Genomic DNA, 14,164 nt, shown 5'->3' on the forward strand with positions numbered 1-14,164 from the left:
GCAGCAGCAGGGACTGAGCAACGGGAGCTCACCCCGTCACGGGGATTCGAAACGCCGACCTTCTGATCAGCAAGTCCTAGGCTCTGTGGTTTAGCCCACAGCACCACCTGCGTCCCATTCTTTACCTCTGAATCGGAACAAACAGCAATCCGTCGAAATGGCTGGAGAGAAAAGATAAGAGAGGTCACATGGCTGGAGAGAAAAGATAAACGTGTATAAATTCGCCTATCAGATCTCCAGTCTAGATTGTGGCTTCCTGGGAAAGGTGGGGTCCAGAGAGTGGGACTATAAAAGCGACGGATTCAAGAGGCTGAAGACTTAAGCGTCAGGCATCTCCCTCCTTGGCAAGCATCAGGATGTGGAGACTCCGCCAGGTTCTTCTGCTACTGCTGTCCTTCTCCTTGGCCCAAACAGGTGAGTAAAAGCACCATGGCAGATGATGCCCCATGGGGTTTCTTCTCCCTGAAATCCTCCTCCCATTCAAAAGCCCAAAGGGGTCTTCCTAGGCTCCTCTTTGCTTTCGCTTTGCTAACTTCTTTGCTAGGAAAACCAATTGTAAGCTCATCGGGATCGAGACCCATCCTTTTTGCTCCCTCAATTTCCTTGAATGTGTGGAGGACACCCCAGAACATGCAAGGAGGAGGAGAAGGAGCTGATCTCTGCATACGCTTCTTGCAGATCCATTGCGGAGTGAGATTGTTGGGGGCTATGAAGCCAGGCACCACCCCAGACCCTACATGGCTCACTTGGGGATTACTGGGGACACTAACTGTGTCGGATTCCTCGTGGCCCCCCAGTGGGTAATGACGGCTGCGCACTGTGAGGGGTAAGTATCACTAATCCCTCCTTGATTCTTTGCAGGGATGGTCATAGAATCAGAGAATTGTACAGTCGGAAGGGACGTGGGATGCGGGTGGCGCTGTGGGTAAAACCTCAGCGCCTAGGACTTGCCGATCGTATGGTCGGCGGTTCGAGTCCCCGCGACTGGGTGAGCTCCCGTTGTTCTGTCCCAGCTCCTGCCCACCTAGCAGTTCGAAAGCATGTCAAAGTGCAAGTAGATAAATAGGGACCGCTTTATAGCGGGAAGGTAAACGGCGTTTCCGTGTGCGGTGCTGGTGCTGGCTCGCCGCTGCAGCTTCGTCACGCTGGCCACGTGATCTGGAAGTGTCTTCGGACGGCGCCGGCTCATGGCCTCTAGAGCGAGATGAGCACACAACCCCATAGTCGGACACGACTGGCCCGTAAGGGTAGGGGTACCTTTACCTTTACAGTTGGAAGGGACTGCAAGGGTCATCTGGTCAGCTAAAGCACCCATGACAGATGGCCACCTAACCATCAAGGTACACAGCTGGTTGTATGGAGGGGGCCTGGTCTTTTGCACGGGGGCCAGGAGGGGATGGAGTCTTAAGATCTCTGACACTAACTGATGCTCTGTTTCCAGCGTCCATTATGTCTACTTGGGGGGACATCACACCTCCGTTGAAGAAGCCTCTCCGCAAGCATTTAGAGTTGTGGCTAACTACCCACACCCTCAATATGAGAAACTCTTCTCCTCAAACGATATCCGTCTGCTCAAGGTAACTTGCTCCAAGCAATCTCTCCTTCTATCATTATGAATACATTCTGCTACTTTTTTGCCCAAAGTGCCCCATTTCAGAGGCACCAGACTCCCCCAAGGGCTTCCTCAAGCAACACTAAATCAATGAGCTCTCTCCCATCTCTCCTTTCCACAGCTGAATTCCAAGGCTACTTTGAATGAATACGTCCAGATCCTGCCCTTGCCCGAATCCGACCGTGACCTCTCCGATGGGACTCCCTGCAGCGTGGCAGGATGGGACTGGGTTTACAAAGGCTGGTCACCAAATGTCACTGTCTTTGGCCGTAGTCGATGCAAGAGGAAGTATCGTCACTATTACAATTACGGGAAGGTTTGTTCCGCGGGACACAACAAGACTGTTTTCAAGGTGAGAGCCAGCAGAAGCAGTGAGTGGGAGGATCAGAGGTGGGGGATCCTTCTGGAGGATTATTCTCTCCAGCAAAATAGACAAGGGCAGATGCCAGTCTACTTACACCTGGCCTGACCAACCCAGCGGCTTCATAGAATGTCTGCCAATCCCCAGGGGTGGATGTCGAACGATTCCCTTCACTTCTGTGCTTCACAGGTGCTCCAAGGGTCCTCAAAACGAAGGTGGAGTTGTTTAGGCTTGCATCCTGCTAAGGGCTCCTGCACAATTCCTCTTGTCCCACTGCTTTTCCAGGAGAAAACCGGTCTTTGGAGCTGAATCGGAGCAAACAAGAAAGGAGTTTTCTGCAGATTGCTGTTTGTTCCGGTTTAGAGCTAAAGAGCTGATTTTCCCTGGGAAAGGAGTGGGCAAGGGGGAAACTGCTCGGGCGGGACAAGCGAGCCCTATGTCCTACTGAGAGCAGACCCACTGAAATCAACACTCATTGTGTATCATAGTATTATGGGATGCCACCCTAGATCCGGTCCTCCTTTTAAACAGAAGCAGAGCTGATTTATGCTTTCTGAACTTATAGCGGAACTGAAAATTGGTTATCTTTTATAATGGCCGAATAGTTCTCCACTCAAATAATATTTACATAAAGGAATGCATTAGCAGGAAGAGCACCTATACAGTGGTACCTCAGGTTAAGTACTTAATTCGTTCCGGAGGTCCGTACATAACCTGAAACTGTTCTTAACCTGAAGCACCACTTCAGCTAATGGGGCCTCCTGCTGCTGCTGCGCCGCCGGAGCATGATATCTGTTCTCATCCTGAAGCAACGTGCTTAACCTGAAGCACTATTTCTGTGTTAGCAGAGTCTGTAACCTGAAGCGTATGTAACCCGAGGTACCACTGTGAATGCATATATTGGTAAAACTGATGTACAAAAATGCATTTGATTAGAAAGACATTGCTCTCCAAAATCAGTATATTAGGAGAAATCTCCACCAAGATCTCCATTCAGAATGGAAGGATCCACCCAACAGGAACCTGGCCGTTAGCCCTGGCACAAGCACCAGAGTTCGCCACGAGGTGGATCCAAATCTCCCCCCAGCTGCCATGCCTTATCTCTCTCTCCTCCCCACAGGGGATCACCGGTGGCCCCTTGGTGTGCAATGGTGTGGCAGAAGGAATCATCTTGTATCGCTATCCTGGAATTTACACCCGCATTGCCAATTACCTTCCATGGATCAAGAGAACCATGAATCTGTGAGCAGAAGAAGCAACCGCGGTGACATTGTGCCTTCTTTCCCACCCCTAATGCTTTTGCTTGCTGAATAACCTGCTTGGCTTGCATTCTGCAATGAAACACACACACACACACACAGAGAGAGAGAGAGAGAGAGAGAGAGAGAGAGAGACCCCTCAATGGCTGCGAAAAAGGAAGATCTATCATACAGGATGGTGTTTGGGCAAGTGCCTTCACTGCCTTCCATCCCCTTGAAGAAAACCCTTCCACAGACCTCCATCTCCCTCAAGCCGCTCCTTCCTTCTCCCTTCCTTCCCCTAATGCAGAGATGGAGGAACTGTGGCCCCCAGATGATGGAGTCCAGCAACATCTGGAGAGCCAAAGACGGTCCAAATGTCTGGATAGCATCATGTTCCTTTAGATCAGGAGGGAAGGACCTGTGACTCTCTAAATGTGGCTGGACTCCAACTCCCATCAGTCCTGGCCAGTTTAGCCAATTGTGAGGGCTGATGGGAGTTGAAGTCCACCAACATCTGGATGGCCAAAATGTCAGCCACCTCTGCTTTAGAGGACTCCTCTGGCTCTTCCTCCCAGAGGTCCGCAGACCTGCCATTGAAACCTGCATTCTGGGTCCAGGTCAGGTCAAGCCCCTTGAGGTTGAGGGATGTGGGACGTGGTCCTCTTGGCCAACAGGGAAGGACTCTATCTCATTTCTAAAGGGATCCTCTCTGTATTTCATCAGCCCCCCAAAGACCACCCTAACCTCTAGGATTCCTAGATGCAGATCCAAAACATTTTGGCACCCACAACATCTCACAAATAACCTTTTCACAGAATAAACTCCCCTAAGCGGTGGGTTGTCGCAATGTGTTGTAGGGATGGAGGAGACATTTAATATTCAGCCTGGATTGCAAGTTCACACTTTCTGAAACAAGGTTCACACCAAAAACAGCCATCCTCTAAAATTCACATTTCTCCAGATTTTGCAGTTTAGGTCTCCAGCCAAGTCTTGTTTATGGGAATGCACATAATGGGGGGAAAGTGTGTCTTTTGATGCAAGGAATAGTTTAAAAAAAGCATGCAAAAAATGCATTATCTTACAGCAAACTGCTTTGCAAAAAAAATATGAATTTGTGGCACAATTGCATACAAAAGTGTGTATCGAAAGAAATTCACATTAAAATGCTGTTGAATTTTCATGAGTTTTCCGTCCGTTCTTAAAAAACAACAACAAGCCTGCAAACTTATACAGATATTTCGATAACTGAATTTATGATGGGAAAAAGAAGAAGCTGGAAGGGATAAAAGTGGACAATTTGTCTGTCCATGTCTATGCCGTAGGCATGGGTGACTCCAACTATCTTGACATAGACAGGCTGCCCTTGTGTCCCTGCCATAACCAAGAGGTAAAAATGTCTAGTTGCCCCAAAGAACTGTGTCCTAGAACAGCTGGTGGCCTCAGGGGGGCTCAGGCGGGGCTTCCTCTTAAGTGGCCCCCTTGACGCGCCGCAAGACGTCAGTATCGTTGAACCAGGTGGGAGCAGTGACCGCAGTGATATTAAATTAAAGGCACGCCTACAGGGCCAATTGCCAATGTCAGAAGGTGGTGTGGTTGCTCGAGAGTAAACAGGCAAGACTCCAGCCTGTCTTTTCCAGGCTTTATTCTTGGTGCAACCTATTTACAGTGAAGAGCATCGTAAGTTCATAATAATAATATTTTATTATTTATACCCCGCCCATGTGGCTGGGCTTCCCACATTCCTCTCAAAGCCACATTCAAAGCTTCCCGACACAGGGCTGCCTTCAGATGTTTACAGAAGGTCATAATATTCTTTGTTTCTTTGACATCTGGTGGGAGGGCGTTCCACTGGGAGAGCGCCACCACCGAGAAGGCCCTCTGCCTGGTTCCCTGTAACTTGGCTTCTTGCAGGGAGGAAACTGCCAGAAGGCCCTCGGTGCTGGACCTCTGTGTCCGGGCAGAACGATGGGAATGGAGACGCTCCTTCAGGTATACTGGACCGAGGCCGTTTAGGGCTTTCAAGGTCAGCACCAACACTTTGAATTGTGCTTGGAAAAGTACTGGGAGCCAATGTAGGTCTTTTAGGACCAGTGTTATGTGGTCTCGGCGGCCGCCCCCAGTCACCAGTCTAGCTGCCGCATTCTGGATAAGCTGTAGTTTCCAGGTCACCTTCAAAGGTTGCCCCACAGAGAGCGCATGGCAGTAGTCCAAGTGAGAGATAACCAGAGCATGCAACACTCTGGTGAGACAGCCCCCTGGCAGGTAGGGTCTCAGCCTACATACCAGGTGGAGCTGGTAAACAGCTGCCCTGGACACAGAATTAACCTGCGCCTCCATGGACACCTGTGAGTCCAAAATGACTCCCAGGCTGCGCACCTGGTCCTTCGGGGGCAAAGTCACCCCATTCAGGACCAGGGAATCCCCCACACCTGCCTGCCCCCTGTCCCCCCAAAACAGTACTTCTGTCTTGTCAGGATTCAACCTCAATCCGTTAGCCACCATCCATCCTCCAACCGCCTCCAGGCACTCACACAGGACCTTCACCGCCTTCACTGGTTCAGATTTGAAAGAGAGGTAGAGCTGGGTATCATCCACATATGGATGGACACCCAGTCCAAACCCCCTGATGATCTCTTCCAGTGGCTGCATGTTGATATTAAAAAGCATGGGGGAGAGGACGGAGCCCTGAGGCACCCCACAAGGGAGAGCCCAGGGGTCTGAACACTCATACCCCCCCCCCCACTTTCTGAACACGGCCCAGGAGGAAGGAGCAGAACCACTGTATGACAGTGCCCCCAGCTCCCAGCTGTTCATGTCTGGCTCAGTCGCTAGCAGAATCTGGGAGTGCTCGGCCTTTGTACCTCCCCCAGCATAAAAGCCGTGTGACCCCCAGCCTTTTCCGCCCCTCCCTGCGCCGAAGCCTACTGCGCAGAATGGGCGCTGGCAAGGGCGCACTTCCCGCCTCTCCGGTGTGCTCAGGCAAACAACAACAACACATTTGTGTGGATGCATTAGCAGTTTATTGTGAATTACTCTTGCCAAACTGGCGCGTCTTTGCAAAGCGATTTCCCCAAAATAAGGCATTTGCGGCAGGCTCCTTTCACTGCTATGCACACTGATAGACACACCTCATTCCAGTATCTGCATTTTTGTGCACTAGACTCGCCTGGAGAGCCAAACTTCAAAATTCAGAGGAGGGCAAATTTGAAAGGACTGCTGCGTTTGGCATCTTATTCCAGGAAGTATGAATGAGCGAGGTTCAATCTTACCTTTGAGCTGAATTTAATTTCCCCTCTGTCCCTCTGGTACATCACCCCCAACCATTAGCCTGGAGGAGTTTGGCATGTGAAATGGTAAACTGGTAACTTTTAACTGCCCGCCCCATTTTTAAATGCATTTTGGTGCCAAGGTCTTTTGTATGATTGTCTAGGAATCCTAGAGCTCAGACCAGTGATTTGGACATTGAGGAAATGCACAGAGGAAGACCCCTAGGGCTGAAATGAAATACTTCCTCTTGAACAGGGTGAGAAATTCCCACAGTCCTGGCCCTCCGGTGTCCCAGAAGGCAGCGTCCAAATCTATACCAGGCTGAAGAGGGAGGATGGAGGAAGGTGGAATCATCTAAAGGGAGGTGCGGTTAATCTTTTGGCCATCCAGATGTTGATGGATGTTGATTGATGGCCATGTTGTCTGGGGCTGATGGGAGTTGGAGTCCAACAACATCTGGAAGGTGACAGGTTCGCCTCCACTGACCCAAAGGACGAGGAGGAGATCTGTGGAGCTTTGGTCAGTCCAGACATTTGGACAACGGTGAGGAATCTTTGGTCCTCCAAAGATTGCTGGACTCCCATCATCTGCAGCAAACATGGCCAATGGCCAGGGATAACGGGAGCTGCATCTCAGCAACATCGAGAAGGCCAGAGGTCCCTTTTCCCTGCCTTAGGAGAGACCAGGCAGGGTAGGAGGAGTCGCTTCAGGGAGACAGAGGCGTATGGCGCTCTGAGAGATTGTTCCAGCCATATGGGGACAGGGAGAGAGAAGGGACAGAACAGTTCTAAAGGAGAAGACGGGCACCTTTTTCAGATGAGAAAGATGGAAGGTCGAGGGAAGAGGTATGATGGGGAACACGTTTGATGTTTTACTATGTTTTTATATGTGCCAAATAAAAGCCATGGGGACAGGAGAACAGTTCACTGTCCCAACCTGGAGACCCGAATTTTGGGGATGGAACCTTTAGCCCTTGTGCAATGCAAAGCGGGTGCCCTGCCATTGATCTAGGCATACAAACGGCACTCACACCCCAATAATAATAATAATAATAATAATAATAATAATAATAATTTATTATTTATACCCTGCCCATCTGGCTGGGCTTCCCCAGCCACTCTGGGTGGCTCCCAACAAAACACTAAAATACAATAACCTATTAAACATTAAAACCTTCCCTAAACAGGGCTGCCTTCAGATGTCTTCCAAAAGTCTGGTAGTTATTTTTCTCTTTGACATCTGGTGGGAGGGCGTTCCACAGGGCGGGCGCCACCACCAAGAAGGCCCTCTGCCTGGTTCCCTGTAACTTGGCTTCTCGCAGGGAGGGAACCGCCAGAAGGCCCTCAGCGCTGGACCTCAGTGTCCGGGCAGAACGATGGAGGTGGAGACGCTCCTTCAGATATACTGGACCGAGGCCGTTTAGGGCTTTAAAGCACTCTAAGCATCTGAAACAGAAGGAATGAGGTTGGCTTGGCCCCAAAGTGTAGTAGAAATGGGTTCGTGAGTTAGTGGGTTTTACTGACCTGTTTGGGCCAAGGAGAAGGACAGGAGCAGTAGCAGCAGAGCCTGGTGGAGTCTCCACATCTTGTTGTTTGCCAAGGAGGGAGATGTCTGGCGCTTAACTCTTCAGCCTCTTGACTCCGTAGCTTTTATTACATCCACCCTCTGGACTCCACCTTCCCCAGGAAGCCACAATCTAGACTTGAGATCTGATGGGCGAATCTTTACTACCCCACCCACCCAGCGATGGCCATCAGATAGCAAGACAGATTGTGGGGTTTTGTTTCGTTGGGGCCAGATAAGGAGGCTGGGAAAGGGGAAACAGAGTGAACCCTTAGTGTCGAAATACTTTTGGGGGTGTGTGCAAAGATTGGGGTGCTGCCTTGCTGTATGCAGAGAACCCCTCCCTTACCAATAGAAAGGCTTCATGCAGAATCTAAATCTGGACATGGGAATCCAAGCCGCCTGACAGTCACTTTGGAGGTGTGTTGGCAAGGAGGGCTGTTGTCGAGTCATCACCTGTGTACAATGGTACCTTGCTTTGCATACAGCTTGGTTTGCATACGTTTTGGATTATGGTTCGAGGACCCGACCCCCGCGATGTGAAATAAATACACAAGGACACGTGATATAAGGTTAATGGGCAAGAAAAGGCCACAACTTTATTGATTACAGCAGTGAAAAGGTATTGGCTTAGGCATTGGATCTCTAAAACAAGTGGGTTTATTCACCAGTAGGTGGAGCCTGTTGATGCTAATCCAACTATAAGCTCTCCCCTGATGTCACCGAGGGTCGTGCCATGGCCTCCCGCCAAGCAGCCATCGGACAGAGTACACGACCGCCAGATTCCTTTAACGGAATACCCAAAAATGGAAGGCATAGGCGATGGCCACACCTAGCCCTTCGACACACCACAACACATTATTCCAATGCCTAACCTACCCACCAATACCACAAAAAGTTGTGACGATTGCTACGAGGTAGGCGAAAAAACCAAAAAGCCTAATGCCGAATGGAAAATTTCCTACCAGGCCCCCCGGACAACCAGGGCGACCAACCTAAGGTCCATAGCAAGGCCAAAGAACAAAGACCCTGAGCTCAAGGGGAGTGGAGGGTGGGTGACTCGCGACAAGAGGACGGAGAAGAATGAGGCCGAGGACAAGCTGGCGCCGCCGCAAAAGGCTGCTGAACACACCCCCTCGAAGCCACCTGGTTGGATGCCTGCCGAGGGGCGTGGGCACCAGCCAGGTGAGAAGAGGAGGCAGGGGGCTAATGCCCCCTGCTAGGGGCGGTGCTCGGGCTCCCGCCCACAACCACTCCCCTCTCTTCCAGGGAGGAGAGTCTTTACAAACACGTCAAACCCGGAAATGCGTGTCCCGGTTTGCAACCTCTTTTTGGATTACAACCCATTTTGGGGGATTACGAACACGTGTTTTTTTTTTTGAAGGCCCCATTGGCGAAAGCGCACCTTGGGTTACAACCTGTTTTGGTTTACAAATGGACCTCCGGAACAGATTATGGTTGTGAACCAAGGTAGCTCAGCCTGTGATAGTAAAGGTAAAGGGACCCCTGACCATTAGGTCCAGTCGTGGCCGACTCTGGGGTTGCGGCGCTCATCTCGCTTTATTGGCCGAGGGAGCCGGCGTACAGCTTCCGGGTCATGTGGCCAGCATGACTAAGCCACTTCTGGCGAACCAGAGCAGCGCACGGAAAGGCCGTTACCCTTCCTGCTGGAGTGGTACCTATTTATCTACTTGCACTTTGACGTGCTTTCAAACTGCTAGGTGGGCAGGAGCAGGGACCGAGCAACGGGAGCTCACCCCGTCCATCGCGGGGATTCGAACCGCCAACCTTCTGATCGGCAAGTCCTTGGCTCTGTGGTTTGACCCACAGCGCCAAAAGGCCTGCACTACCTGCTGCCGACGAAGCTAAAATTCCATCTTTGGTCCCCGTATGGGGCAGCTGCATTGCAGGTGGTTGGAACAAATGATTCTCAGGGTCCCAGCTCTATGATTCTATAGTTCTACAAGTCACGAAATTATGAGCACCTTGAATGGGGCCCGGAAACCCGGAATTGGCAAAGCTGCCCATCTCTCGCAGTTGCTCATGGAAGCTGGAGGAGAACAACATCCAGAGAGCGGAAGGTTCTTAACCCCTGGGCAAATGGGATGATGGCGGTCACAACAGCATGAAGGGTATTGCTGGAACATAAGCTTAACGTGAATCAACAGTGTTATGCAGTAGCAAAAAAAGCTAACACTATTCTAGGCTGCATCAACAGAAGATCAGTGGTACCTTGGTTCTCAAAGATGAACGTTAGAAACTGGGAGGTGAGCTCCAGAGTTTCACTATGCAGTGCTAAAAGATGGCCTGCTTTTGCTCTGTGCCGAATCTTTCCACATTCCTCCTCGCCAGTCCCAAGGGGCATCATCCATCGCAGACCATGTCCTTTTCTAAGTAGAGGTTCCCAGAATGGAAACAGGGACCTTCTGTACGCAAAGCAGGGGATCTACTGCCAAGCTCCCTGTTAAGTTGTGGGTGAACATAACAGACGACACAGCGATTCTTCAAACAGCTCTTGTTTATTCACAAGCCAGAACAGAACTGAACTGAAGGGTTCAGCCAGCCTGCTTATATAGAGCTCCAGTGCAACGTAACTGTAACAACTTTCTGTATCTATCCAATCACTGAACATCACTTTTGATCCCTTATTTGCATATGTGGACCTGAGTAAAAACTATTTACAGCATCCCCCTGCTGGCCCAGGGTGAGAAATTCAGTACATAACACTCCCCATATCAAAGATTTTACTGGCAGCTGCTGTCCCTTGCGATGGGTGGAGTGTAAATCAGGGAGCCCAACAGCTGGTCAGGCAGAGAGGCAGCTCATTCCAGTTTCCTCTCCATCCTGCTCTCTGCTGAGTTCCACAAGGGAGTTACAAAAAAACACAAGAGCTACAAGCATGGCAAGCGAGCACGTGCTTCACGCTGTTATGACCACCATCATCACATTTGTCAACAGGTTAGGAACCTTTGGCCCTCCAGATGTTGTTCTTCTGTAGCTCCCATCAGCCCCAGCGACGGATGAGCAGCTCTGCCAATTCCGGGTTCAATCCGTTTCTCCTTTCCCCAGTCTCCTTATATGGCGCCAACAGAACCAAACCGCACAAATCGTTTTGCTATCTGGTTACCATCGATGGGTGGAGGTGGGGTCTGTCACATGGATGGAGAGAAAAGATAAATGTGTTGAAATCCGCCTATCGGATCTCAAGTCTAGATTGCGGCTTCTGGGCGAAGGTGGAGTCCAGAGGGTGGAGGTAGTGAAAGCCACATGGGTTAAGATGCTGAAGAGTTAAGATCAGGCATCTCCCTCCTTGGCAAGCATCAAGATGTGGAAACTCCGTCAGGTTCTTCTTCTACTCCTCTTCTACTCCTTCTCTTTGGCCCAGATGAATGACCAAAGCAACAACCCACCCCTTATCCCTGCAGCCATTGGCCATTTTTGCTGCAGATGATGGGAGTCCAGCAATCTTTGGAGGACCAAGGTTCCCCACCGTTGTTCAAATGTCTGGACTGACCAAAGTTCCACAGATCTCCTCCTCGTCCTCTGGGTCAGGGGAGGCGAACCTGTCACTTTCCAGATGTTGTTGGACTCCAACTCCCATCAGCCCCAGACAACATGGCCAATACGGGGCGACTGGCGTTGACATCCATCAACATCTGGATGGCCAAAAGATTAACCGCACCTCCCTTTAGATGATTCCACCTTCCTCCATCCTCCCTCTTCAGGCTGGTATAGATTTGGACTTAGCGTTCTGTAAACTGCTGGAGGGCAGGAATAGCCATACGAGACGATTCCTCGTGCCATGCCATCACACACCAAGGGGCCACCCGAATCGCCCTGTGGAGAGGAGAGAGAGAACAAAGATGGCAGCTGGGGGAAGATTTGGACCCATGTCATGGCAAACTCTGGTGCTTGAGCCAGGGCAAACTGCCAGGTTTCTACTGGTTGGATCTGTCAATTCTGAGTGGAGATCTTGGTGGGCATTTAATAATAATAATAATAAATTTTATTTACGGTATACCCCGCCCTCCCCAGCCAAAGCCGGGCTCAGGGCAGCTAACAAGCAATAATAAAAACAAGTTGAATGACTACAAGCTAAAAACAAGATTAAAATACAACATTAAAATATTGAAACGTTAAAATTTTAAAATGCAGTCTCACAGGAGGTGAAAGGAAAAGAAAGAGGCGGTGGGAATCAAATTGGCTCCAAACCAAAGGCCAGGTGGAACAACTCTGTCTTACAGGCCCTGCGGAAAGAAATCAGATCCTGCAGGGCCCTGGTCTCATGAGGCAGAGTGTTCCACCAGACCAGAGCCAGTGCTGAAAAGGCCCTGGCTCTGGTTGCAGCTAATCTAAGGGCCCGGGACCACTAGAGTGTTGCTATTTATGGACCTTAAGGTCCTCCATGGGGCATATCGGGAGAGGCGGTCCCGTAGGTACGAGATTTCCCCTAACATACACATTTTGGTAGGCAATGGCATTCTAATCAAATGCATTTTTGTACCTGGGGGTCAGCAAACATTGTATGAAGCCACTGGGTTGGTCAGGCCAGGCAGGGATGTAGCTAGCTGCTCCGGAACCTAGAGCACTGGGGGTGGGGCGAGCCCCCCATGGGGGCGTCACAGTGATCCATTGATTGGGGGAAGGATGATCTGCCCAGGGGGCACGGTGGCAAGCTGCCCACGGAGTCCGCCTGGAGAGACGCGTGGCTTGGGCATGCTGCAGGCCAGGCCCCACGGTAAGTGCCACCCCCACGGTGTGCTATTTTGTCACCCCTCAGGGATGACACCCAGGGAGGACTGCACCCCCTTCCTACGCCCCTGAGGCCAGGTATAAATAGACTGGCATCTGCCCATGTGTGCTGGTCCCAGGGGGAGGTTACCGTGGGGCGAGGTCCAGGACCTGAGTCGAGGGACGGCAGACAGGCCTCCACGGGCGTAGCGGGGTCCACAGCCAGGAGCCGGGCAAGGACAGGAATACTGGAGGAACAGGACTGGATTCTGGCCGAAACAGCTCATCAACGACGTTGCTCCCGCAACCTGGGACCGGGCTGACTGGCCCTTATCTTCTCTGAGGCCAGGGGCGGTCCTGGCCCACAGGTGACCCGCCTCTCCTGGCCTTAAGGCGAGTACTCCTCCTGGGAGAAACCAGTTCCCTCCACCTCTCTGCCCTGAGCCTCTGCAGCTCAGGAGAGGCTGAAGGGTTACTGGACCCAGGGGGAGACTCACCTGTATGCACCGAGTCCTCAACCACCTCCGGAGCCAGAGTGGATTTACCTGGTGTCTGCTCCTGAGGATCCGGCACAGGTGCAGGTGCTTCAGAATCAAGACTCTGCCCCAGTTCAGCCGGCCCTGGAGGCGGGGACTCCTGTGCAGGCTGGGATTCCTCCGGTTCAGCCTCTGAATCGGATTCCCAGGCCATCACACCATGTCCGTTTTGCTGGACAGGAGAAGGATCCCTCAGAAGGGTGGGATCCATAACGAGAAAGGCGTGTAGCTCTCCCCCTTCTGATCCTGTCACTTGCAGCTTCTGCTGACTCACCGTGAAAACAGTCTCTGGCTTATTACACCCGTCAAATTAGCGAAAATGTATAAAGTTAATAATAAATGTTGGAAATGTAAAGAAAAAGAGGGAACATTTTATCACATGTGGTGGGAATGTAAAAAGGTGAAAAGCTTCTGGGAGATGATATATAATGAGATGGAAAAAATGTTGAAATATACATTTATAAAGAAACCAGAAGCATTTTACTGGGCATTGTTGGGAGTGACATAAACAGAAAGGAATTTAAGCTCTTTTTATATGCAATAACAGCAGCAAGAAAATTATTGGTCCCAAAATGGAAGCAAGAAGAATTACCGACGATCGAAGAATGGAGGATGAAGTTAATGGACTACGCAGAACTAGATAAAATTAACAGGAAGGATTTGAAACCGGCGGGACCAGAAATTCACGGAAGACTGGAGTAAATTTACGGACTATTTGAAAAGTATTTGTGAAGACCAGACGACGTTTGTAGGTTTGCAAGAAGTTTTGTGAGGAGTATTATTGGAAGTATTGCAAAAATGGAGAAGGGGAAGGATGATTTATTAAGAGATGTAAAGGCAATATAAAGTTAAG

General features: G+C 50.5%; 2 protein-coding genes across 4 annotated transcripts in view; one reads left to right on the forward strand and one right to left on the reverse strand.

The window, feature by feature from the left end:
- LOC310697487 (duodenase-1-like) overlaps positions 1-14,164 on the reverse strand; it is a 167,352-nt gene that overhangs the window by 46,590 nt on the left and 106,598 nt on the right. The window lies entirely within an intron of this gene.
- The window catches only part of LOC310697516 (mast cell protease 1-like), a 50,705-nt gene continuing 37,183 nt past the window's right edge, over positions 643-14,164 (forward strand). The window contains exons 1-4 of one of the 3 annotated variants that reach the window (XR_014521031.1): positions 646-826; positions 1,442-1,577; positions 1,734-1,964; positions 3,094-4,051. Coding sequence is in view for 2 of the 3 variants with exons in the window: in XM_083484233.1 (XP_083340359.1) it covers positions 738-826; positions 1,442-1,577; positions 1,734-1,964; positions 3,094-3,219 (582 nt within the window). In the remaining variant the exon portion in view is untranslated. Of the gene's footprint in view, positions 827-1,441; positions 1,578-1,733; positions 1,965-3,093; positions 4,393-14,164 lie in introns of those variants that run through there. The other 2 variants (XM_083484233.1, XM_083484232.1) reach the window with 2 other exon arrangements.

The sequence above is a fragment of the Podarcis liolepis genome (assembly GCF_965112155.1).
Source record: "Podarcis liolepis genome assembly, chromosome: 18".
Taxonomy (NCBI): Eukaryota; Metazoa; Chordata; class Lepidosauria; order Squamata; family Lacertidae; genus Podarcis; species Podarcis liolepis.